Below are 27,202 nucleotides of genomic sequence, written 5' to 3' on the forward strand. Positions count from 1 at the left end.
GTCCTCCCCTCGGACCCTCTGTGCGGTCCTCCCCTCGGACCCTCTGTGCGGTCCTCCCCTCGGACCCTCTGTGCGGTCCTCCCCTCGGACCCTCTGTGCGGTCCTCCCCTCGGACCCTCTGTGCGGTCCTCCCCTCGGACCCTCTGTGCGGTCCTCCCCTCGAACCCTCTGTGCGGTCCCCCTCTCGGACTCTCCTCCTCTCAGACCCTCTGTGCGGTCCTCCTCTCATCTTCTACTGTGGTTCTGGAATGAATGGGTCTTGTCCAACCACTGACTTTCTCCTTTTGGTATCTGCAAGAGTGTGTCGTTGGAGACCTCAAATTCTGATGAGACTCTGACTGTCTGAGCTGCCAGAGAGCTTTAAAGCAGCACTGCGTCTGGAGAGATGCAGCAGCCAGGTCCCAGATCTGTTTGTACGGTATTGCCAACTCCCATGATCATTGTCATTTTCATTGCAAACAGATCTTGGATCAGGCTTATGCGAGCCCCTTCAGAGGAGCCCCTTCAGGGATTCTGACCGCCCCACAGTTCAGCTGGAACATGAGGTCTGGGTTGAGGGTTGTTGAGGAATAAGGGTTCAGGGATACTGACCGCCCCACAGTTCAGCTGGAACATGAGGTCTGGGTTGAGGGTTGTTGAGGAATAAGGGTTCAGGGATACTGACCGCCCCACAGTTCAGCTGGAACATGAGGTCTGGGTTGAGGGTTGTTGAGGAATAAGGGTTCAGGGATACTGACCGCCCCACAATTCAGCTGGAACATGAGGTCTGGGTTGAGGGTTGTTGAGGAATAAGGGTTCAGGGATACTGACCGCCCCACAATTCAGCTGGAACATGAGGTCTGGGTTGAGGGTTGTTGAGGAATAAGGGTTCAGGGATACTGACCGCCCCACAATTCAGCTGGAACATGAGGTCTGGGTTGAGGGTTGTTGAGGAATAAGGGTTCAGGGATACTGACCGCCCCACAATTCAGCTGGAACATGAGGTCTGGGTTGAGGGTTGTTGAGGAATAAGGTCCTGAACTCCACAAATGGACAGAATTATAATCCCTTTGCTCGTCTGTGTGTTTCTTGCGACAGAGGAGTGACAGGAAGTAGACGTTCCGGGGAGGTGCTGAAGATCGTCAAGATGGCCTCCGTCACCAACCCCATTCACAGCCCAATGCGCTGGAATAGAGTGTGGCTGCGGAGATGTGGGGCGGCGTTGCCATGGTGATCATTTACGCAAAAAAATAACTGGAAAAGAAACCGGGTGTCGACGATGTAAAGTCCAAAGTCAAAGAGACTGATTTGGAGCTGGTGAGACGTTATCTCCACACACACACACACACACACACACACACACACACACACACACACACACACACACACACCTTTGTATATGGCTTTGTTATTTGCATATATCCTACATGATCGTATGTTTAGTCAGTATGTTGATGTCACCGTCCTGTCAGTCGGTAGGAAACACCAAGCCTGGTGTTTAGTCAGTATGCTGATGTCACCGTCCTGTCAGTCGGTAGGAAACACCAAGCCTGGTGTTTAGTCAGTATGCTGATGTCACCATCCTGTCAGTCGGTAGGAAACACCAAGCCTGGTGTTTAGTCAGTATGCTGATGTCACCGTCCTGTCAGTCGGTAGGAAACACCAAGCCTGGTGTTTAGTCAGTATGCTGATGTCACCGTCCTGTCAGTCGGTAGGAAACACCAAGCCCAGTGTTTAGTCAGTATGCTGATGTCACCGTCCTGTCAGTCGGTAGGAAACACCAAGCCCAGTGTTTAGTCAGTATGTTGATGTCACCGTCCTGTCAGTCGGTAGGAAACACCAAGCCCATCCTGTCAGTCGGTAGGAAACACCAAGCCCGTCCTGTCAGTCGGTAGGAAACACCAAGCCCATCCCGTCAGTCGGTAGGAAACACCAAGCCCATCCCGTCAGTCGGTAGGAAACACCAAGCCCGTCCTGTCAGTCGGTAGGAAACACCAAGCCCGTCCTGTCAGTCGGTAGGAAACACCAAGCCCGTCCTGTCAGTCGGTAGGAAACACCAAGCCCGTCCTGTCAGTCGGTAGGAAACACCAAGCCCGTCCTGTCAGTCGGTATGAAACACCAAGCCCGTCCTGTCAGTCGGTAGGAAACACCAAGCCCGTCCTGTCAGTCGGTAGGAAACACCAAGCCCGTCCTGTCAGTCGGTAGGAAACACCAAGCCCGTCCTGTCAGTCGGTAGGAAACACCAAGCCCAGTGTTTAGTCAGTATGCTGATGTCACCGTCCTGTCAGTCGGTAGGAAACACCAAGCCCAGTGTTTAGTCAGTATGTTGATGTCACCGTCCTGTCAGTCGGTAGGAAACACCAAGCCCATCCTGTCAGTCGGTAGGAAACACCAAGCCCGTCCTGTCAGTCGGTAGGAAACACCAAGCCCGTCCTGTCAGTCGGTAGGAAACACCAAGCCCATCCCGTCAGTCGGTAGGAAACACCAAGCCCGTCCTGTCAGTCGGTAGGAAACACCGAGCCCGTCCTGTCAGTCGGTAGGAAACACCGAGCCCGTCCTGTCAGTCGGTAGGAAACACCAAGCCCATCCTGTCAGTCGGTAGGAAACACCAAGCCCATCCTGTCAGTCGGTAGGAAACACCAAGCCCGTCCTGTCAGTCGGTAGGAAACACCAAGCCCAGTGTTTAGTCAGTATGCTGATGTCACCGTCCTGTCAGTCGGTAGGAAACACCAAGCCCATCCTGTCAGTCGGTAGGAAACACCAAGCCCATCCTGTCAGTCGGTAGGAAACACCAAGCCCATCCTGTCAGTCGGTAGGAAACACCAAGCCCATCCTGTCAGTCGGTAGGAAACACCAAGCCCATCCTGTCAGTCGGTAGGAAACACCAAGCCCAGTGTTTAGTCGGTAGGAAACACCAAGCCCATCCTGTCAGTCGGTAGGAAACACCAAGCCCAGTGTTTAGTCGGTAGGAAACACCAAGCCCGTCCTGTCAGTCGGTAGAAAACACCAAGCCCGTCCTGTCAGTCGGTAGGAAACACCAAGCCCGTCCCGTCAGTCGGTAGGAAACACCAAGCCCGTCCCGTCAGTCGGTAGGAAACACCAAGCCCGTCCTGTCAGTCGGTAGGAAACACCAAGCCCATCCCGTCAGTCGGTAGGAAACACCAAGCCCGTCCTGTCAGTCGGTAGGAAACACCAAGCCCGTCCTGTCAGTCGGTAGGAAACACCAAGCCCGTCCTGTCAGTCGGTAGGAAACACCAAGCCCGTCCTGTCAGTCGGTAGGAAACACCAAGCCCGTCCTGTCAGTCGGTAGGAAACACCGAGCCCGTCCTGTCAGTCGGTAGGAAACACCGAGCCCGTCCTGTCAGTCGGTAGGAAACACCAAGCCCATCCTGTCAGTCGGTAGGAAACACCAAGCCTAGCGTTTAGTCAGTATGCTGATGTCAACCGTCCCGTCAGTCGGTAGGAAACACCGAGCCCATCCTGTCAGTCGGTAGGAAACACCAAGCCCATCCTGTCAGTCGGTAGGAAACACCAAGCCCAGTGTTTAGTCAGTATGCTGATGTCAACCGTCCTGTCAGTCGGTAGGAAACACCGAGCCCATCCTGTCAGTCGGTAGGAAACACCAAGCCCATCCTGTCAGTCGGTAGGAAACACCGAGCCCGTCCTGTCAGTCGGTAGGAAACACCAAGCCCGTCCCGTCAGTCGGTAGGAAACACCAAGCCCGTCCCGTCAGTCGGTAGGAAACACCGAGCCCAGTGTAGAATAACGTCTTTATGCGGTCTAATCTAACTGCCACATTCTTCACCATCCCAAAGATGGAACAGTTTACATCCTTACAGTATAATAAATGATTGTCCTATTCCCTATTCACTCTAAAGACTATCAACCTATTCCACTATAAAGGGGAATATGGCTGTTCCATTTGGGGATGTGTCCTGTGATTACAGCAGCTGGGTTTGATGCTATAAGCCTTTACTAATGGTCTTAGGCCTGACTTCCCTTGGGTTGAATTCACTCCAACTCAAAGCATTGCTTTCTCCTGCTATCATTTCCATTCAGGAAGTGATGGAAAACACTCTTACATTATTATTTGAACATTACTCACTTGATTTTAAAAGGATCGTTTTTATTACATTGAATCATGATTGACTGGTAAAAGCTCAGCATGTTATCACGAGGGACTGAAGGCTGTGTCATGTAGTTCCTTCCCTTCCGGAGGCCTCTTGGTTCCTTCCCTTCCGGGGGCCTCTTGGTTCCTTCCCTTCCGGGGGCGTCTTGGTTCCTTCCCTTCCGGGGGCCTCTTGGTTCCTTCCCTTCCGGGGGCCTCTTGGTTCCTTCCCTTCCGGAGGCCTCTTGGTTCCTTCCCTTCCGGGGGCCTCTTGGTTCCTTCCCTTCCGGGGGCCTCTTGGTTCCTTCCCTTCCGGGGGACTCTTGGTTCCTTCCGTTCATTACTCTTCTGGAAAAATAAAGGGCCATTCTCTATAAAGTCCACTACTTTTGACCCGGGCCCATAAGGTTCTGGTTGACAGTAGTGGACTATATGACTCAACCTTTAGAAACAACGAGGAGGCTGGTCAACTCTGACTCGTGTTTTTCACCGGAGAAGAGAAGCCTTCAGCGTTCCTCTCATTAGCACAGAGGGAAAATTCTCCCTGTAATGTGGACTTGACTTTTCCCTCTGTCCACGTGACACGTCATCATCATGCCCAGTCTCAGGAGACTGATCCTCTGTTTTAAAGTGGAGACTGGACTGACTAGGGCTGTGTCTTTTAAAGGGCAACCTATTTCTAATAGTCACATGACTTTGGACCAGAGCCCTATAGGCCAATATGTAGTGGATAAGAGGCCATTTTAGATGTGCCCAGGTGGAATCCATTCCACAGCTTCAGTTCCCTCTCTAACGTCTTCTTTCTCGCCACATTTACATAGACCTACAAAAACACACACACACACACACACACACACACACACACACACTGGTAGAGACTATTGTTTTTGTGGTTTGCAGTAGACCCTTTTTTGCATTACATATCTAGGGGGTAGGTGATGCTAGCTTACACTTCCTGTTTCATTGTGTAGAGCTCTGTGTATGTACATACAGAACGTTAAGCTCCTGTGGTGAGGTGACTTGGTGACAGAACGTTAAGCTCCAGTGGTGAGGTGACTTGGTGACAGAACGTTAAGCTCCAGTGGTGAGGTGACTTGGTGACAGAACGTTAAGCTCCTGTGGGGAGGTGACTTGGTGACAGAACGTTAAGCTCCTGTGGGGAGGTGACGGAACGTTAAGCTCCTGTGGGGAGGTGACTTGGTGACAGAACGTTAAGCTCCAGTGGTGAGGTGACTTGGTGACAGAACGTTAAGCTCCAGTGGGGAGGTGACTTGGTGACAGAACGTTAAGCTCCAGTGGTGAGGTGACTTGGTGACAGAACGTTAAGCTCCTGTGGGGAGGTGACAGAACGTTAAGCTCCTGTGGGGAGGTGACTTGGTGACAGAACGTTAAGCTCCTGTGGGGAGGTGACTTGGTGACAGAACGTTAAGCTCCTGTGGGGAGGTGACGGAACGTTAAGCTCCTGTGGGGAGGTGACTTGGTGACAGAACGTTAAGCTCCAGTGGTGAGGTGACTTGGTGACAGAACGTTAAGCTCCAGTGGTGAGGTGACAGAACGTTAAGCTCCAGTGGTGAGGTGACAGAACGTTAAGCTCCAGTGGGGAGGTGACAGAACGTTAAGCTCCAGTGGGGAGGTGACAGAACGTTAAGCTCCAGTGGGGAGGTGACAGAACGTTGAGCTCCAGTGGTGAGGTGACTTGGTGACGGAACGTTAAGCTCCAGTGGGGAGGTGACAGAACGTTAAGCTCCAGTGGGGAGGTGACAGAACGTTGAGCTCCAGTGGGGAGGTGACAGAACGTTGAGCTCCAGTGGTGAGGTGACTTGGTGACGGAACGTTGAGCTCCGGTGGGGAGCTGGCGGAACGTTGAGCTCCGGTGGGGAGCTGGCGGAACGTTGAGCTCCGGTGGGGAGCTGGCGGAACGTTGAGCTCCGGTGGGGAGCTGGCGGAACGTTGAGCTCCGGTGGGGAGCTGGCGGAACGTTGAGCTCCGGTGGGGAGCTGGCGGAACGTTGAGCTCCGGTGGGGAGCTGGCGGAACGTTGAGCTCCGGTGGGGAGCTGGCGGAACGTTGAGCTCCGGTGGGGAGCTGGCGGAACGTTGAGCTCCGGTGGGGAGCTGGCGGAACGTTGAGCTCCGGTGGGGAGCTGGCGGAACGTTGAGCTCCGGTGGGGAGCTGGCGGAACGTTGAGCTCCGGTGGGGAGCTGGCGGAACGTTGAGCTCCGGTGGGGAGCTGGCGGAACGTTGAGCTCCGGTGGGGAGGTGGGGTGACTTGGAGGAGGGACTTTCCAACCCAAAGGGAGGTGTTGTTTCCTGATGTGATGTCTTGTGTTTCCACAGATCAAGGCAGAGACCATGAGCCTCCAGGGGACAGCACTCTTCTCTTGCGGAGTCATGGGTGAGTGTGGATATCATGGCTGTAGGAGTGGCCCGTGGACTAGGCCCAATGGCTGTAGGAGTGGCCCGTGGACTAGGCCCAATGGCTGTAGGAGTGGCCCGTGGACTAGGCCCAATGGCTGTAGGAGTGGCCCGTGGACTAGGCCCAATGGCTGTAGGAGTGGCCCGTGGACTAGGCCCAATGGCTGTAGGAGTGGCCCGTGGACTAGGCCCAATGGCTGTAGGAGTGGCCCGTGGACTAGGCCCAATGGCTGTAGGAGTGGCCCGTGGACTAGGCCCAATGGCTGTAGGAGTGGCCCGTGGACTAGGCCCAATGGCTGTAGGAGTGGCCCGTGGACTAGGCCCAATGGCTGTAGGAGTGGCCCGTGGACTAGGCCCAATGGCTGTAGGAGTGGCCCGTGGACTAGGCCCAATGGCTGTAAGAGTGGCCCGTGGACTAGGCCCAATGGCTGTAAGAGTGGCCCGTGGACTAGGCCCAATGGCTGTAGGAGTGGCTGGCTTACTGAGAATGAGATGTTTCTGACAGGAAATTTACCCAAGACCAAATAACAGCTCTGAATGTAACCTAGTAATGGATTTAGTTGGAATTATAGGTGTGGCTTAGTAAGACATTGAGCTCAGGAAGTGGGAGAATCAACACCAGTGGGTGTATCGAAACCTACGCTTTTTAGCTAAGCCGGTTAGGTAGGTTAGGAGAACTAACGCGGCAGGACAAGAAACATAGAAGGTTAGGAGGATAATTAAAACTTCTTTGGGATCGGTGTCCCTTCCACGGGACGGTTGAGCTAACGTAGGCTAATGTGATTAGCATGAGGTTGTAAGTAACAAGAACATTTCCCAGGACATAGACATATCTGATATTTTCAGAAAGCTTCAATTCTTGTTAAACTAACTCCACTGTCCAATTTACAGTAGCTATTACAGTGAAAGAAAACCATGCTATTGTTTTGAGGAGAGTGCACAATTTTGAACATGAAAAGTTATTAATAAACAAATTAGGCACTTTTGGGCAGTCTTGATACAACATTTGGAACAGAAATGCAATGGTTCATGGGATCAGTCTGACACTCTACACACACACACACACACACACACACACACACACACACACACACACACACACACACACACACACACACACACACACACACACACACACACACACACACACCCACTGCTGCCATCTAGTGGCCAAAATCTAAATTGCAACTGGGCTGGAATAACAAATTATGGCCATTCTCTTGCATTTTGAAGATGATGGTACAAAAAAAAATACAAAATGGTATCAAGAATATGCATATCCTTGCTTCAGATCCTGAGCTACAGGCAGTTAGATTTGGGTATGTCATTTTAGGCAAAAATTGAAACAAAGGGGCGGATCCTTAAGAGGTTTTAAGGAGAATGAGGTTAAGGTTAGAAACATAACATTAGGATAATTAACATGGCAGGTTAGGAGGATAATTAAGGTTAGCAAAAGGTTAGGCTTAGCTAAAATGCTAAAAGGAAGCTGAAAATAAAAAGTTTTTGGGGGCCTGTCTTGGTAGACTTCAGTGCTGCTTCTGACATTATCGATCATAGTCTGCTGCTGGAAAAACGTATGTGTTATGGCTTTACACCCCCTGCTATAATGTGTTATGGCTTTACACCCCCTGCTATAATGTGTTATGGCTTTACACCCCCTGCTATAATGTGTTATGGCTTTACACCCCCTGCTATATTGTGGATAAAGAGTTGCCTGTCTAACAGAACACAGAGGGTGTTCTTTAATGGAAGCCTCTCCAACATAATCCAGGTAGAATCAGGAATTCCCCAGGGTAGCTGTTTAGGCTCCTTGCTTTTTTTTCAATATTTACGAACAACATGCTACTGGCTTTGAGTAAAGCCAGTGTGTCTATGTATGCGGATGACTCAACGCTATACACATCAGCTAGTACAGCTTCAACACTTAACAAAGAGCTGCAGTTCATTTCAGAACGGGTGGCAAGGAATAAGTTAGGCCTAAATATTTTCAAAACAAAAAGCGTTGTATTTGGGACAAATCATTCACTTAACCCTAAAATAATGTGGAAATTGAGCAAGTTGAGGTGACTAAACTGCTTGGAGTAACCCTGTATTGTAAACTGTCCTGGTCAAAAACATGTTGATACAACAGTAGCTAAGATGAGAAGTCTGTCCATAATAAAGCGCAGCTCTACCACCTTAACAGCACTATCAACGAGGCAGGTTGTTCGCTCAGAACAGAGCAGCACGGCTGGCCCTTAAAAGTACACCGAGAGCTAACGTTAGTGATATGCATGTTAATCTCTCCTGGCTCAAAGTGGAGGAGAGATTGACTTCATCTCTACTTGTTTTTGTGAGAGGTGTTGACATGCTGAATGCACCAAGCTGTCTGTTTTGACAGCTTCGAACCAGGGTGTCTATAGTGACGCATCTGGCGCTGCGATGTAGTGCCTGAGACCGCTGTGCCACTCGAGAGCCCAAGGGAAGTCACTACCCTAACATTTACTTTGTGACGCGAAATGTGTTTATTTCAAAGTCCGATTGCCACCAAAACCATTATAGGTTCAAGTCGCCGCCTCGTTTTGGTTTCCACTAGATTCCACAGCCTCGTGAATGCTGTCATTTCTTAAAGAGACAGCGCACCCTTTTATGAAAGATTACTTCTATACAAAATGATGTTGATCAGTACAATAAAATAAGTTCTAAACTGAACACAAATATAAATGCAACATTAAACTTGTGTGTTTGTTTTTACTGACCTGGCAGTTTATCTAAAGGAAATCAGTACATTTTAAATAAATTCATTAGGCCCTAATCTATGAATTTCACAAGACTGGGAATACAGATATGCATCTGTTGGTCACAGATACCTTAAAATAAAAAGGAGGTGTGTGGATCAGTAAACCAGTCAGTATGTTGTGTTGCAGACTATATGTTCCCCACCTGACTATTTCCATGTTGTAGACTATATGTTCCCCACCTGACTATTTCCATGTTGTAGACTATATGTTCCCCACCTGACTATGTCCATGTTGTTGACTATATGTTCCCTACCTGACTATTTCCATGTTGCAGACTATATGTTCCCCACCTGACTATTTCCATGTTGTAGACTATATGTTCCCCACCTGACTATTTCCATGTTGTAGACTATATGTTCCCCACCTGACTATTTCCATGTTGTAGACTATATGTTCCCCACCTGACTATTTCCATGTTGTAGACTATATGTTCCCCACCTGACTATTTCCATGTTGTAGACTATATGTTCCCCACCTGACTATTTCCATGTTGTAGACTATATGTTCCCCACCTGACTATTTCCATGTTGTAGACTATATGTTCCCCACCTGACTATGTCCATGTTGTAGACTATATGTTCCCCACCTGACTATTTCCATGTTGTAGACTATATGTTCCCCACCTGACTATTTCCATGTTGTAGACTATATGTTCCCCACCTGACTATTTCCATGTTGTAGACTATATGTTCCCCACCTGACTATTTCCATGTTGTAGACTATATGTTCCCCACCTGACTATTTCCATGTTGTAGACTATATGTTCCCCACCTGACTATTTCCATGTTGTTGTTGACTATATGTTCCCCACCTGACTATTTCCATGTTGTAGACTATATGTTCCCCACCTGACTATTTCCATGTTGTAGACTATATGTTCCCCACCTGACTATTTCCATGTTGTAGACTATATGTTCCCCACCTGACTATTTCCATGTTGTAGACTATATGTTCCCCACCTGACTATTTCCATGTTGTAGACTATATGTTCCCCACCTGACTATTTCCATGTTGTAGACTATATGTTCCCCACCTGACTATTTCCATGTTGTAGACTATATGTTCCCCACCTGACTATGTCCATGTTGTAGACTATATGTTCCCCACCTGACTATGTCCATGTTGTTGACTATATGTTCCCCACCTGACTATTTCCATGTTGTAGACTATATGTTCCCCACCTGACTATTTCCATGTTGTAGACTATATGTTCCCCACCTGACTATTTCCATGTTGTTGTTGACTATATGTTCCCCACCTGACTATTTCCATGTTGTAGACTATATGTTCCCCACCTGACTATTTCCATGTTGTAGACTATATGTTCCCCACCTGACTATTTCCATGTTGTTGTTGACTATATGTTCCCCACCTGACTATTTCCATGTTGTAGACTATATGTTCCCCACCTGACTATTTCCATGTTGTTGCAGACTATATGTTCCCCACCTGACTATTTCCATGTTGTTGCAGACTATATGTTCCCCACCTGACTATTTCCATGTTGTAGACTATATGTTCCCCACCTGACTATATCCATGTTGTAGACTATATGTTCCCCACCTGACTATTTCCATGTTGTAGACTATATGTTCCCCACCTGACTATTTCCATGTTGTGGACTATATGTTCCCCACCTGACTATGTCCATGTTGTAGACTATATGTTCCCCACCTGACTATTTCCATGTTGTAGACTATATGTTCCCCACCTGACTATTTCCATGTTGTTGACTATATGTTCCCCACCTGACTATTTCCATGTTGTAGACTATATGTTCCCCACCTGACTATTTCCATGTTGTGGACTATATGTTCCCCACCTGACTATGTCCATGTTGTAGACTATATGTTCCCCACCTGACTATTTCCATGTTGTAGACTATATGTTCCCCACCTGACTATTTCCATGTTGTTGACTATATGTTCCCCACCTGACTATTTCCATGTTGTAGACTATATGTTCCCCACCTGACTATTTCCATGTTGTAGACTATATGTTCCCCACCTGACTATTTCCATGTTGTAGACTATATGTTCCCCACCTGACTATTTCCATGTTGTAGACTATATGTTCCCCACCTGACTATTTCCATGTTGTAGACTATATGTTCCCCACCTGACTATTTCCATGTTGTAGACTATATGTTCCCCCACCTGACTATTTCCATGTTGTAGACTATATGTTCCCCACCTGACTATTTCCATGTTGTAGACTATATGTTCCCCACCTGACTATTTCCATGTTGTAGACTATATGTTCCCCACCTGACTATTTCCATGTTGTAGACTATATGTTCCCCTCCTGACTATTTCCATGTTGTAGACTATATGTTCCCCTCCTGACTATTTCCATGTTGTAGACTATATGTTCCCCACCTGACTATTTCCATGTTGTAGACTATATGTTCCCCACCTGACTATTTCCATGTTGTAGACTATATGTTCCCCACCTGACTATTTCCATGTTGTAGACTATATGTTCCCCACCTGACTATTTCCATGTTGTAGACTATATGTTCCCCACCTGACTATTTCCATGTTGTAGACTATATGTTCCCCACCTGACTATTTCCATGTTGTAGACTATATGTTCCCCACCTGACTATTTCCATGTTGTAGACTATATGTTCCCCACCTGACTATTTCCATGTTGTAGACTATATGTTCCCCACCTGACTATTTCCATGTTGTAGACTATATGTTCCCCACCTGACTATTTCCATGTTGTTGTAGACTATATGTTCCCCACCTGACTATTTCCATGTTGTAGACTATATGTTCCCCACCTGACTATTTCCATGTTGTAGACTATATGTTCCCCACCTGACTATTTCCATGTTGTAGACTATATGTTCCCCACCTGACTATGTCCATGTTGTAGACAATATGTTCCCCACCTGACTATGTCCATGTTGCAGACTATATGTTCCCCACCTGACTATTTCCATGTTGTAGACTATATGTTCCCCACCTGACTATGTCCATGTTGTAGACAATATGTTCCCCACCTGACTATTTCCATGTTGTAGACTATATGTTCCCCACCTGACTATTTCCATGTTGTAGACTATATGTTCCCTACCTGACTATTTCCATGTTGTAGACTATATGTTCCCCACCTGACTATTTCCATGTTGTAGACTATATGTTCCCCACCTGACTATTTCCATGTTGTAGACTATATGTTCCCCACCTGACTATTTCCATGTTGTAGACTATATGTTCCCCACCTGACTATTTCCATGTTGTTGTAGACTATATGTTCCCCACCTGACTATTTCCATGTTGTAGACTATATGTTCCCCTCCTGACTATGTCCATGTTGTTGTAGACTATATGTTCCCCACCTGACTATTTCCATGTTGTTGTAGACTATATGTTCCCCACCTGACTATGTCCATGTTGTTGACTATATGTTCCCCACCTGACTATTTCCATGTTGTAGACTATATGTTCCCCACCTGACTATGTCCATGTTGTTGACTATATGTTCCCCACCTGACTATTTCCATGTTGTAGACTATATGTTCCCCACCTGACTATGTCCATGTTGTTGACTATATGTTCCCCACCTGACTATTTCCATGTTGTAGACTATATGTTCCCCACCTGACTATGTCCATGTTGTAGACTATATGTTCCCCACCTGACTATTTCCATGTTGTAGACTATATGTTCCCCACCTGACTATGTCCATGTTGTTGACTATATGTTCCCCACCTGACTATTTCCATGTTGTAGACTATATGTTCCCCACCTGACTATGTCCATGTTGTAGACTATATGTTCCCCACCTGACTATTTCCATGTTGTAGACCAGGGGTGTCAAACTCATTCCACGGAGGGCCTAGTGTCTGCAGGTTTTTGGTCTTTCCTTTCAATAAAGCCCTAGACAACCAGGTGTGGGGAGTTCCTAACTAATTAGTGATGTTAATTCATCAATCAAGTACAAGGGTGGAGCGAAAACCCGCAGACACTCGGCCCTCCGTGGAATGAGTTTGACACCTGTGTTGTAGACTATATGTTCCCCACCTGACTATTTCCATGTTGTAGACTATATGTTCCCCACCTGACTATTTCCATGTTGTAGACTATATGTTCCCCACCTGACTATGTCCATGTTGTTGACTATATGTTCCCTACCTGACTATTTCCATGTTGCAGACTATATGTTCCCCACCTGACTATTTCCATGTTGTAGACTATATGTTCCCCACCTGACTATTTCCATGTTGTAGACTATATGTTCCCCACCTGACTATTTCCATGTTGTAGACTATATGTTCCCCACCTGACTATTTCCATGTTGTAGACTATATGTTCCCCACCTGACTATTTCCATGTTGTAGACTATATGTTCCCCACCTGACTATTTCCATGTTGTAGACTATATGTTCCCCACCTGACTATTTCCATGTTGTAGACTATATGTTCCCCACCTGACTATGTCCATGTTGTAGACTATATGTTCCCCACCTGACTATTTCCATGTTGTAGACTATATGTTCCCCACCTGACTATTTCCATGTTGTAGACTATATGTTCCCCACCTGACTATTTCCATGTTGTAGACTATATGTTCCCCACCTGACTATTTCCATGTTGTAGACTATATGTTCCCCACCTGACTATTTCCATGTTGTAGACTATATGTTCCCCACCTGACTATTTCCATGTTGTTGTTGACTATATGTTCCCCACCTGACTATTTCCATGTTGTAGACTATATGTTCCCCACCTGACTATTTCCATGTTGTAGACTATATGTTCCCCACCTGACTATTTCCATGTTGTAGACTATATGTTCCCCACCTGACTATTTCCATGTTGTAGACTATATGTTCCCCACCTGACTATTTCCATGTTGTAGACTATATGTTCCCCACCTGACTATTTCCATGTTGTAGACTATATGTTCCCCACCTGACTATTTCCATGTTGTAGACTATATGTTCCCCACCTGACTATGTCCATGTTGTAGACTATATGTTCCCCACCTGACTATGTCCATGTTGTTGACTATATGTTCCCCACCTGACTATTTCCATGTTGTAGACTATATGTTCCCCACCTGACTATTTCCATGTTGTAGACTATATGTTCCCCACCTGACTATTTCCATGTTGTTGTTGACTATATGTTCCCCACCTGACTATTTCCATGTTGTAGACTATATGTTCCCCACCTGACTATTTCCATGTTGTAGACTATATGTTCCCCACCTGACTATTTCCATGTTGTTGTTGACTATATGTTCCCCACCTGACTATTTCCATGTTGTAGACTATATGTTCCCCACCTGACTATTTCCATGTTGTTGCAGACTATATGTTCCCCACCTGACTATTTCCATGTTGTTGCAGACTATATGTTCCCCACCTGACTATTTCCATGTTGTAGACTATATGTTCCCCACCTGACTATATCCATGTTGTAGACTATATGTTCCCCACCTGACTATTTCCATGTTGTAGACTATATGTTCCCCACCTGACTATTTCCATGTTGTGGACTATATGTTCCCCACCTGACTATGTCCATGTTGTAGACTATATGTTCCCCACCTGACTATTTCCATGTTGTAGACTATATGTTCCCCACCTGACTATTTCCATGTTGTTGACTATATGTTCCCCACCTGACTATTTCCATGTTGTAGACTATATGTTCCCCACCTGACTATTTCCATGTTGTGGACTATATGTTCCCCACCTGACTATGTCCATGTTGTAGACTATATGTTCCCCACCTGACTATTTCCATGTTGTAGACTATATGTTCCCCACCTGACTATTTCCATGTTGTTGACTATATGTTCCCCACCTGACTATTTCCATGTTGTAGACTATATGTTCCCCACCTGACTATTTCCATGTTGTAGACTATATGTTCCCCACCTGACTATTTCCATGTTGTAGACTATATGTTCCCCACCTGACTATTTCCATGTTGTAGACTATATGTTCCCCACCTGACTATTTCCATGTTGTAGACTATATGTTCCCCACCTGACTATTTCCATGTTGTAGACTATATGTTCCCCCACCTGACTATTTCCATGTTGTAGACTATATGTTCCCCACCTGACTATTTCCATGTTGTAGACTATATGTTCCCCACCTGACTATTTCCATGTTGTAGACTATATGTTCCCCACCTGACTATTTCCATGTTGTAGACTATATGTTCCCCTCCTGACTATTTCCATGTTGTAGACTATATGTTCCCCTCCTGACTATTTCCATGTTGTAGACTATATGTTCCCCACCTGACTATTTCCATGTTGTAGACTATATGTTCCCCACCTGACTATTTCCATGTTGTAGACTATATGTTCCCCACCTGACTATTTCCATGTTGTAGACTATATGTTCCCCACCTGACTATTTCCATGTTGTAGACTATATGTTCCCCACCTGACTATTTCCATGTTGTAGACTATATGTTCCCCACCTGACTATTTCCATGTTGTAGACTATATGTTCCCCACCTGACTATTTCCATGTTGTAGACTATATGTTCCCCACCTGACTATTTCCATGTTGTAGACTATATGTTCCCCACCTGACTATTTCCATGTTGTAGACTATATGTTCCCCACCTGACTATTTCCATGTTGTTGTAGACTATATGTTCCCCACCTGACTATTTCCATGTTGTAGACTATATGTTCCCCACCTGACTATTTCCATGTTGTAGACTATATGTTCCCCACCTGACTATTTCCATGTTGTAGACTATATGTTCCCCACCTGACTATGTCCATGTTGTAGACAATATGTTCCCCACCTGACTATGTCCATGTTGCAGACTATATGTTCCCCACCTGACTATTTCCATGTTGTAGACTATATGTTCCCCACCTGACTATGTCCATGTTGTAGACAATATGTTCCCCACCTGACTATTTCCATGTTGTAGACTATATGTTCCCCACCTGACTATTTCCATGTTGTAGACTATATGTTCCCTACCTGACTATTTCCATGTTGTAGACTATATGTTCCCCACCTGACTATTTCCATGTTGTAGACTATATGTTCCCCACCTGACTATTTCCATGTTGTAGACTATATGTTCCCCACCTGACTATTTCCATGTTGTAGACTATATGTTCCCCACCTGACTATTTCCATGTTGTTGTAGACTATATGTTCCCCACCTGACTATTTCCATGTTGTAGACTATATGTTCCCCTCCTGACTATGTCCATGTTGTTGTAGACTATATGTTCCCCACCTGACTATTTCCATGTTGTTGTAGACTATATGTTCCCCACCTGACTATGTCCATGTTGTTGACTATATGTTCCCCACCTGACTATTTCCATGTTGTTGACTATATGTTCCCCACCTGACTATTTCCATGTTGTAGACTATATGTTCCCCACCTGACTATGTCCATGTTGTTGACTATATGTTCCCCACCTGACTATTTCCATGTTGTAGACTATATGTTCCCCACCTGACTATGTCCATGTTGTAGACTATATGTTCCCCACCTGACTATTTCCATGTTGTAGACTATATGTTCCCCACCTGACTATGTCCATGTTGTTGACTATATGTTCCCCACCTGACTATTTCCATGTTGTAGACTATATGTTCCCCACCTGACTATGTCCATGTTGTAGACTATATGTTCCCCACCTGACTATTTCCATGTTGTAGACCAGGGGTGTCAAACTCATTCCACGGAGGGCCTAGTGTCTGCAGGTTTTTGGTCTTTCCTTTCAATAAAGCCCTAGACAACCAGGTGTGGGGAGTTCCTAACTAATTAGTGATGTTAATTCATCAATCAAGTACAAGGGTGGAGCGAAAACCCGCAGACACTCGGCCCTCCGTGGAATGAGTTTGACACCTGTGTTGTAGACTATATGTTCCCCACCTGACTATTTCCATGTTGTAGACTATATGTTCCCCACCTGACTATTTCCATGTTGTAGACTATATGTTCCCCACCTGACTATTTCCATGTTGTTGACTATATGTTCCCTACCTGACTATTTCCATGTTGTAGACTATATGTTCCCCACCTGACTATTTCCATGTTGTTGACTATATGTTCCCTACCTGACTATTTCCATGTTGTAGACTATATGTTCCCCACCTGACTATTTCCATGTTGTAGACTATATGTTCCCCACCTGACTATTTCCATGTTGTTGACTATATGTTCCCCACCTGACTATTTCCATGTTGTAGACTATATGTTCCCCACCTGACTATTTCCATGTTGTTGTAGACTATATGTTCCCCACCTGACTATTTCCATGTTGTAGACTATATGTTCCCCACCTGACTATTTCCATGTTGTAGACTATATGTTCCCCACCTGACTATTTCCATGTTGTAGACTATATGTTCCCCACCTGACTATTTCCATGTTGTAGACTATATGTTCCCCACCTGACTATTTCCATGTTGTAGACTATATGTTCCCCACCTGACTATTTCCATGTTGTAGACTATATGTTCCCCACCTGACTATTTCCATGTTGTAGACTATATGTTCCCCACCTGACTATTTCCATGTTGTAGACTATATGTTCCCCACCTGACTATTTCCATGTTGTTGTAGACTATATGTTCCCCACCTGACTATTTCCATGTTGTAGACTATATGTTCCCCACCTGACTATTTCCATGTTGTAGACTATATGTTCCCCACCTGACTATTTCCATGTTGTAGACTATATGTTCCCCACCTGACTATTTCCATGTTGTAGACTATATGTTCCCCACCTGACTATTTCCATGTTGTAGACTATATGTTCCCCACCTGACTATTTCCATGTTGTTGTAGACTATATGTTCCCCACCTGACTATTTCCATGTTGTAGACTATATGTTCCCCTCCTGACTATTTCCATGTTGTAGACTATATGTTCCCCACCTGACTATTTCCATGTTGTAGACTATATGTTCCCCACCTGACTATTTCCATGTTGTTGACTATATGTTCCCCACCTGACTATTTCCATGTTGTAGACTATATGTTCCCCACCTGACTATTTCCATGTTGTTGACTATATGTTCCCCACCTGACTATTTCCATGTTGTAGACTATATGTTCCCCACCTGACTATTTCCATGTTGTAGACTATATGTTCCCCACCTGACTATTTCCATGTTGTAGACTATATGTTCCCCACCTGACTATTTCCATGTTGTAGACTATATGTTCCCCACCTGACTATTTCCATGTTGTAGACTATATGTTCCCCACCTGACTATTTCCATGTTGTAGACTATATGTTCCCCACCTGACTATTTCCATGTTGTAGACTATATGTTCCCCACCTGACTATTTCCATGTTGTAGACTATATGTTCCCCACCTGACTATTTCCATGTTGTTGACTATATGTTCCCCACCTGACTATTTCCATGTTGTAGACTATATGTTCCCCACCTGACTATTTCCATGTTGTAGACTATATGTTCCCCACCTGACTATTTCCATGTTGTAGACTATATGTTCCCCACCTGACTATTTCCATGTTGTGTTTCAGAGACCGGCAGCAGGTGGGGTGACGTGGATCTGGGCCGGGCGTGTTGTGGAGCCCTGCATCACCAGAGACCCTCAGTGGAGTCCAGTTGCCTGGAAAACCTGTGGGATGTCCTGCCGTGTGAGGTTCTACCCTCCCACTACTACCAGAGCTCAGTCCGCTGTGGGGACAGAGACGCAGGACTGAGTCCCACCAGCATCACCTCCATCCCAGGCACCATCACCAGCCTGCTACAGGACCTGAGCCTGGGTGAGGCGTCAGCCGCTTCAGCCGCTCCACCCTCCGCCGCTCCACCCTCCGCCGCTTCACCCTCCGCCGCTCCACCCTCCAAACGCCAGTGCCGCTCCGTCTCCTGCTCAGAGGACCTGGGAGGCTGTAGGTCGGCCTGGAGGCCCCAGGGGTCCGGGGTGTGGACGGCTGTGGCGAAGAGGCGATGCCACAGCGGAGGAAGTGTCCAGAGAGGATTTGCAACAGGAGGAGGGACACGCTCTCAGCAGCTAGGGTTCCCTGCCATGCAGCGTAGCTCCAGCTTCAGCCTGCCAGCTCGCTCCAACACCCTCTCCCTGGATCTCACTGGCTTCACCCCCTGCCCTTCCTCCTTCAGCGGCTTAGCCCCCACCTCTTACTCCTCAGAGCCCCCCAGGTCCTTCCTCTACCTCTCTCATGAACAGATCTGCCTCCCAGAGATCCAGGGAGTCCCGGCGTCGCCCCTGAGCTCCCCAGACTCCACCCCAGAGATGAAGCGTCGTGCTGGGCAGGGGGGGCTGGCCCGGAGTCGCTCTCAGCCCTGTGTCCTCAGCGATAAGAAGATGGGTATGAAGCGGAGGAGACCAGCCGACTCACACAAACAGAGGCCTTCTCTGGATCTGACCAAGATGACACAGGTTAGAAGGGGAAGAATATCATGGGTTTACGTGGGTTGTAATTCATGCTAATTAGTAGACTAATTAAGGGACTGGACTGTACATGGTTTGGTGACTAAGGGTCTGGTCTGCTAGCTAGCTCAGTTAGCCACACTCCCAGCTGGAGGGTCTGGTCTGCTAGCTAGCTCAGTTAGCCACACTCCCAGCTGAAGGGTCTGGTCTGCTAGCTCAGTCAGTCAGCCACGCTCCCAGCTTGGGCTCAGTGCTAGTAAATGATGCTCAACCTGTCTTCATCATAAGGGAGGTTTCTGAGTCAAAGGTGGACAAGGTGATTATCTCACTAAAGAACGCTAAAGCCAAAGATGTGTTTGGGATGGACTCTACCTTTCTTAAAAACTACAAAGAGTCACTCATTGGCCCCATTACTAAGGTCACCAACACATCTATTGGTCTCGGGGTGTTTCCAAGGGTATGGAAGTCGGCCATAATAACGGCCATCTTTAAATCAGGCGACCCTGCTGACGTGAGTAACTACAGGCCCATTAGTATACTACCTGTGGTGTCAAAGGTTACCCTGCTGACGTGAGTAACTACAGGCCCATTAGTATACTACCTGTGGTGTCGAAGGTTACCCTGCTGACGTGAGTAACTACAGGCCCATTAGTATACTACCTGTGGTGTCGAAGGTTACCCTGCTGACGTGAGTAACTACAGGCCCATTAGTATACTACCTGTGGTGTCAAAGGTTACCCTGCTGACGTGAGTAACTACAGGCCCATTAGTATACTACCTGTGGTGTCAAAGGTTACCCTGCTGACGTGAGTAACTACAGGCCCATTAGTATACTACCTGTGGTGTCAAAGGTTGTTGAAAAGTGTGTAGCAGAACAACTGATTGCCCACCTCAACAACAGCCCCTTCACATTACACTCCATGCAGTTTGGCTTCAGAGCGAAACACTCCACAGAAACGGCCAACTGCTTTCTTCTGGAAAATGTGAAGTCCAAGATGGACAAAGGGGAAGTTGTTGGGGCTGTGTTTCTGGACCTAAGGAAGGCTTTTGATACTGTTAACCATGAGATTCTCATCACAAAATTGTCCAAGTTCAACTTTTCCCCCGATGCCTTGAGATGGATGAAATCATACCTTGAAGGCAGAACTCAGTGTGTCAGAGTGAGCAATGAGCTGTCGCCCACTCTTAGCTATGATGTGTGTGTGCCCCAAGGGTCAATACTGGGGCCCCTCCTGTTCAGCCTGTACATTAATGATCTGCCTTCTGTCTGTACTGGGTCTGAAGTTCAAATGTATGCAGATGATACAGTGATATATGTGCATGCAAAGAGCAAACAACAAGCTGCACAAGAACTCACTACTGTAATGGTCCAGGTTACAAAGTGGCTCAGTGACTCACTACTGTAATGGTCCAGGTTACAAAGTGGCTCAGTGACTCACTACTGTAATGGTCCAGGTTACAAAGTGGCTCAGTGACTCACTACTGTAATGGTCCAGGTTACAAAGTGGCTCAGTGACTCACTACTGTAATGGTCCAGGTTACATAGTGGCTCAGTGACTCGTGTTTGCATCTCAATGTGAAAAAAACTGTTTGCATGTTCTTCACAAAGAGGGCAACAGATGCTACTGAGCCAGATGTCTGTGTGTCAGGGGAGAAGCTCCAGGTGGTCTCTGATTTTAAGTACCTTGGCATCATACTTGATTACAACCTCTCTTTTAAAAAGCATGTGAAAAAGGTAATTCAAATAACCAAATTCAACCTAGCTAATTTCCGATTTATACGAAATTGTTTGACTACAGAGGTAGCAAAACTGTACTTCAAATCTATGATACTCCCCCACTTAACATACTGCTTGACTAGTTGGACCCAAGCTTGCTGTACAACAGTAAGACCTATTCAGTCTGTCTACAAACAGGCTCTCAAAGTGCTTGATAGGAAGCCCAATAGCCATCATCACTGTTACATCCTCAGAAAGCATGAGCTCCTGAGTTGGGAAAATCTTGTGCAATACACCGATGCATGTCTTGTATTCAAGATCCTAAATGGCCAGGCTCCTCCCCCTCCACTCAGTATTTCTGTTAAACAGAAAACCCAAACATATGGCAGCAGATCCACAAGGTCTGCCATGAGAGGTGACTGTATAGTTCCCCTAAGGAAAAGCACCTTTTAGTAAATCCGCATTCTCTGTGAGATCTTCCCATGTCTGGAATACACTGCCATCAGACACACATAACTGCACCACATATCACACTTTTACAAAATGCTTGAAGACATGGCTAAAGGTCAATCAGATTTGTGAACATGGTCCCTAGCTGTGTGTTGCCGCTGTCCATGTCTGTTGTCTGTAACTTGTGAGGTGTGGAAACACTTTGTTGCTTTTATGAATTTTGTCTTGCTGCTTTTTGTTCTATGTTGCTCTGTCTGTATGCTACGTCTTGCTTGTCCTATGTTGCTATGTCTGTATGCTATGTCTTGTTCTATGTTGCTATTGTCTATATTGTAATTGTTTTTAATAACCTGCCCAGGGACTGCGGTTGAAAATTAGCCGGCTGGCTAAAACCGGCACTTTTACTGAAACGTTGATTAATGTGCACTGTCCCTGTAAAAATAAACTCAAACTCAAGGGTCTGGTCTGCTAGCTAGCTCAGTCAGTCAGCCACGCTCCCAGCTGGAGGGTCTGGTCTGCTAGCTAGCTCAGTTCGCCACACTCCCAGCTGAAGGGTCTGGTCTGTTAGCTAGCTCAGTTCGCCACGCTCCCAGCTGGAGGGTCTGGTCTGCTAGCTAGCTCAGTCAGTTCGCCACACTCCCAGCTGGAGGGTCTGGTCTGCTAGCTAGCTCAGTCAGTCAGCCACACTCCCAGCTGAAGGGTCTGGTCTGCTAGCTAGCTCAGTCAGTCAGCCACGCTCCCAGCTGGAGGGTCTGGTCTGCTAGCTAGCTCAGTCAGTCAGCCACGCTCCCAGCTGGAGGGTCTGGTCTGCTAGCTAGCTCAGTTCGCCACACTCCCAGCTGAAGGGTCTGGTCTGTTAGCTAGCTCAGTTCGCCACGCTCCCAGCTGGAGGGTCTGGTCTGCTAGCTAGCTCAGTCAGTTCGCCACACTCCCAGCTGGAGGGTCTGGTCTGCTAGCTAGCTCAGTCAGTCAGCCACACTCCCAGCTGAAGGGTCTGGTCTGCTAGCTAGCTCAGTCAGTCAGCCACGCTCCCAGCTGGAGGGTCTGGTCTGCTAGCTAGCTCAGTCAGTCAGCCACGCTCCCAGCTGGAGGGTCTGGGCTGTTAGCTAGCTCAGTTCGCCACACTCCCAGCTGGAGGGTCTGGTCTGCTAGCTAGCTCAGTCAGTCAGCCACACTCCCAGCTGAAGGGTCTGGTCTGCTAGCTAGCTCAGTCAGTCAGCCACACTCCCAGGTGGAGGGTCTGGTCTTCTAGCTCAGTCAGTCAGCCACACTCCCAGCTGGAGGGTCTGGTCTGTTAGCTAGCTCAGTCAGTCAGCCACACTCCCAGGTGGAGGGTCTGGTCTGTTAGCTAGCTCAGTCAGTCAGCCACACTCCCAGCTGGAGGGTCTGGTCTGCTAGCTAGCTCAGTCAGTCAGCCACACTCCCAGCTGAAGGGTCTGGTCTAGCTCAGGTGTGTGTTTTTTCAACCACTATTATTGCACAAGCCCAATACTGTCCGTCTAGCCAGCGGAATATTGCATCTCCATGGAAACCAACAGTAAAGTAACTGCCAATACTGCTCATGGGGACTTGAGTGTCTGTTCAGTATCCTGCATGTTGTGTAACTCTCTCTCCTCTCTACCCCAGTCCAGTCCCGGTTTGCTTTAGTTTCTGCTTCTTCCTGTGTGACCAAATAAATATTCATAACAAAATAACGTGTTTTTTTTGGATCCACAGAAACTTCGCAATTTCCAAAGCCTCAGCTGCCCTGGGATCACTGGGGACGCCGGCTATCAATCAACCCAGGGCCCGCCCCCTCTGAGCACCACTGACCAATGTGAGACTGACTTCGCCTCTGCAGGCGATCAGGGATTGGACGATCCAACCGCCAGCTCCAAAGAGGGCGGAGTCGTCACCAGTGTCTCTGGGGAGGAGGATCCAGCCATCTGGCTGAGCTCCCCGGTCTGCGATGACGTGACACACTGGGCAGCCACTGGCACCAGGGAGGATGTGTATCAGCTGGGAGGAGATCTGGACATTGATCAGATCGAGAGGAACTGAACCGGGTCGTGTTCATTAGGCACCAAATGGAACAAAACAGACTGAAACGAGGAGGGAGAACCTGGATATGTCCAATGAGAAATGCTGCAAAATGTTAATGCTTTTTTTTCTCATGTTCCCGAATGAACATGACCCTGAACTATTCTTACCACCCTCATGGGAATGGGACTGAATGACCCTGAACTATTCTTACCACCCTCAGGGGAAAGGGACTGAATGAACACGACCCTGAACTATTCTTACCACCCTCAGGGGAAAGGGACTGAATGACCCTGAACTATTCTTACCACCCTCAGGGGAATGGGACTGAACGACCCTGAACTATTCTTACCACCCTCAGGGGAAAGGGACTGAATGAACACGACCCTGAACTGTTCTTACCACCCTCAGGAGAAAGGGACTGAATGACCCTGAACTATTCTTACCACCCTCAGGGGAAAGGGACTGAATGACCCTGAACTGTTCTTACCACCCTCAGGGGAATGGGACTGAATGACCCTGAACTATTCTTACCACCCTCAGGGGAAAGGGACTGAATGACCCTGAACTATTCTTACCACCCTCAGGGGAATGGGACTGAATGACCCTGAACTATTCTTACCACCCTCAGGGGAATGGGACTGAATGACCCTGAACTATTCTTACCACCCTCAGGGGAATGGGACTGAATGACCCTGAACTATTCTTACCACCCTCAGGGGAAAGGGACTGAATGACCCTGAACTATTCTTACCACCCTCAGGGGAAAGGGACTGAATGACCCTGAACTATTCTTACCACCCTCAGGGGAAAGGGACTGAATGACCCTGAACTATTCTTACCACCCTCAGGGGAATTGGACTAAATGACCCTGAACTATTCTTACCACCCTCAGGGGAAAGGGACTGAATGACCCTGAACTATTCTTACCACCCTCATGGGAATGGGACTGAATGACCCTGAACTATTTTTACCACCCTCATGGGAATGGGACTGAATGACCCTGAACTATTCTTACCACCCTCAGGGGAATGGGACTGAATGACCCTGAACTATTCTTACCACCCTCAGGGGAATGGGACTGAATGACCCTGAACTATTCTTACCACCCTCAGGGGAATGGGACTGAATGACCCTGAACTATTCTTACCACCCTCAGGGGAATGGGACTGAATGACCCTGAACTATTCTTACCACCCTCAGGGGAATGGGACTGTGAAAGAAAAGAGGAGTTGGGTGGTATAGTAGGTAAACCCTGCTGACAGTCTTAAAGGACAAAGACAAGTAGAGTACAGTAGTCCATGTGAAGGGACCGGGTCATGTCTCTGACTGGACCCTGTAGAGTACAGTAGTCCATGTGAAGGGACCTGGTCATGTCTCTGACTGGACCCTGTAGAGTACAGTAGTCCATGTGAAGGGACCGGGCCAGGCTCCTGCTCTGACTGGACCCTGTAGAGTACAGTAGTCCATGTGAAGGGACCGGGTCATGTCTCTGGGAGTGAAAGGTGAAGGAGGGTCTCTGTCTGGGCTATCAGCATTTCTCTCTTAGCCTGAATGCCTTTATAATGATGTACTGGGTATGAACTGAATAAACAGCTGGTTTGTATTGTGATGTACTGGGTATGAACAGAATACAACTTGTATAAATTCTCTGCACTAGAACTAGTGGATGTCGTCCCATTTACCAAATGGTCACCTAAACCCGATGCACGTGGGGATCTGAGATGATTTGTACGGTGCAATAAATTATTTATAATTATTAGGTCAATTAATATGGTAGTAGCTCCCCCCTTTCCCTCTGTTAGGCTAGGGGGAAGTTTCACCCTATTGCTTGTACCAATCAAATCCTCTCAGAGGGCGTAGGGCGCCTAGGGGTCCGTCTGGGATTGGTGTTTCTCAACGCCACTTCCTCCCACATTAACAGGAAATGAGGATGGCGATGGACAGGACTTTGAGAGCTACCTGTACATTCCTTCCTCTATCTTTTTAATGGGGGGGAATGTATTTCACACAGTCACCCACATACCTGGGTTCAAATACTATTTGAAATCTTTCAAACAAATCACATTTATTTATAAAGCCCTTCTTACATCAGCTGATATGGGACTGTTCTTCTGCTTAAACAGACAAGCTCAGTCAAGCCCAGTTAAAGTATTTGAAATGATTTCAAATAGTATTTGAACCCAGGTCTGCCACACACAGCCTATACAGAGTATATCAATGAAACATTTCACACAATAACATTGAAATGAAAATCTCCTCTCATTCGTCTGAGAGAAACTGAGTGATGAAGCTAATGGCGTGTAATATTCTTTATTTTTAACAAGTTGTTATGACAACGCTAATTAAGGTAAAAACATGAATATATTTATATTGGAATAAACGTGGTTGTTTTACACGTTAATCGACTGTCTTCAGATATATATGTGAATGTAAACTCGGCAACAACAAAAAAAGAAACGTCCTCTCACTGTCAACTGTGTTTATTTTCAGCAAAACTTAACATGTATAAATATTTGTATGAACATAACAAGTTCCACAGACATGTGACTAACAGAAATGGAATAATGTGTCCCTGAACAAAAGGGGGGGGTCAAAATCAAAAGTAACAGTCAGTATCTGGTGTGGCCACCAGCTGCATTAAGTACTGCAGTGCATCTCCTCCTCATGGACTGCACCAGATTTGCCAGTTCTTGCTGTGAAATGTTACCCCACTCATCCACCAAGGCACCTGCAAGTTCCCGGACATTTCTGGGGGGAATGGCCCTAGCCCTCACCCTCCGATCCAACAGGTCCCAGACGTGCTCAATGGGATTGAGATCCGGGTTCTTCGCTGGCCATGGCAGGACACTGACATTCCTGTCTTGCAGGAAATCACTCACAGAACGAGCAGTATGGCTGGTGGCATTGTCATGTCAGGATGAGCCTACAGGAAGGGTACCACATGAGGGAGGTGGATGTCTTCCCTGTAACGCACAGCGTTGAGATTGCCTGCAATGATAACAAGCTCAGTCCGATGACGCTGTGACACACCGCCCCAGACCATGACGGACCCTCCACCTCCAAATCGATCCCGCTCCAGAGTACAGACCTCAGTGTAACGCTCATTCCTTCGACGATAAACGTGAATCCGACCATCGCCCCTGGTGAGACAAAACCGCGACTCGTCAGTGAAGAGCACTTTTTGCCAGTCCTGTCTGGTCCAACGACGGTGGGATTGTGCCCATAGGCCGGTGATGTCTGGTGAGGACCTGCCTTACAACAGGCCTACAAGCCCTCAGTCTAGCCTATCGCGGACTGATGGAGGGATTGTGCGTTCCTGGTGTAACTCGGGCAGTTGTTGTTGCC

The 27,202-nt window shown here is 47.2% G+C and overlaps 1 protein-coding gene across 1 annotated transcript in view; it reads left to right on the plus strand.

Annotated features, from left to right (window-relative positions):
• Nucleotides 1-26,331, plus strand: part of fam53b (family with sequence similarity 53 member B) — a 39,460-nt gene extending 13,129 nt beyond the window's left edge. The window contains exons 2-5 of the mRNA XM_055938171.1: nucleotides 1,078-1,296; nucleotides 6,424-6,481; nucleotides 18,797-19,677; nucleotides 23,552-26,331. Of these exons, the coding sequence (XP_055794146.1) occupies nucleotides 6,439-6,481; nucleotides 18,797-19,677; nucleotides 23,552-23,875 (1,248 nt within the window). The 5' untranslated portion in view covers nucleotides 1,078-1,296; nucleotides 6,424-6,438 and the 3' untranslated portion in view covers nucleotides 23,876-26,331. The remainder of the gene's footprint in view (nucleotides 1-1,077; nucleotides 1,297-6,423; nucleotides 6,482-18,796; nucleotides 19,678-23,551) is intronic.
• The last annotated feature ends 871 nt before the right edge of the window (nucleotides 26,332-27,202 follow it).

The sequence above is a fragment of the Salvelinus fontinalis genome, chromosome 1 (assembly GCF_029448725.1).
Source record: "Salvelinus fontinalis isolate EN_2023a chromosome 1, ASM2944872v1, whole genome shotgun sequence".
Lineage (NCBI taxonomy): Eukaryota > Metazoa > Chordata > Actinopteri > Salmoniformes > Salmonidae > Salvelinus > Salvelinus fontinalis.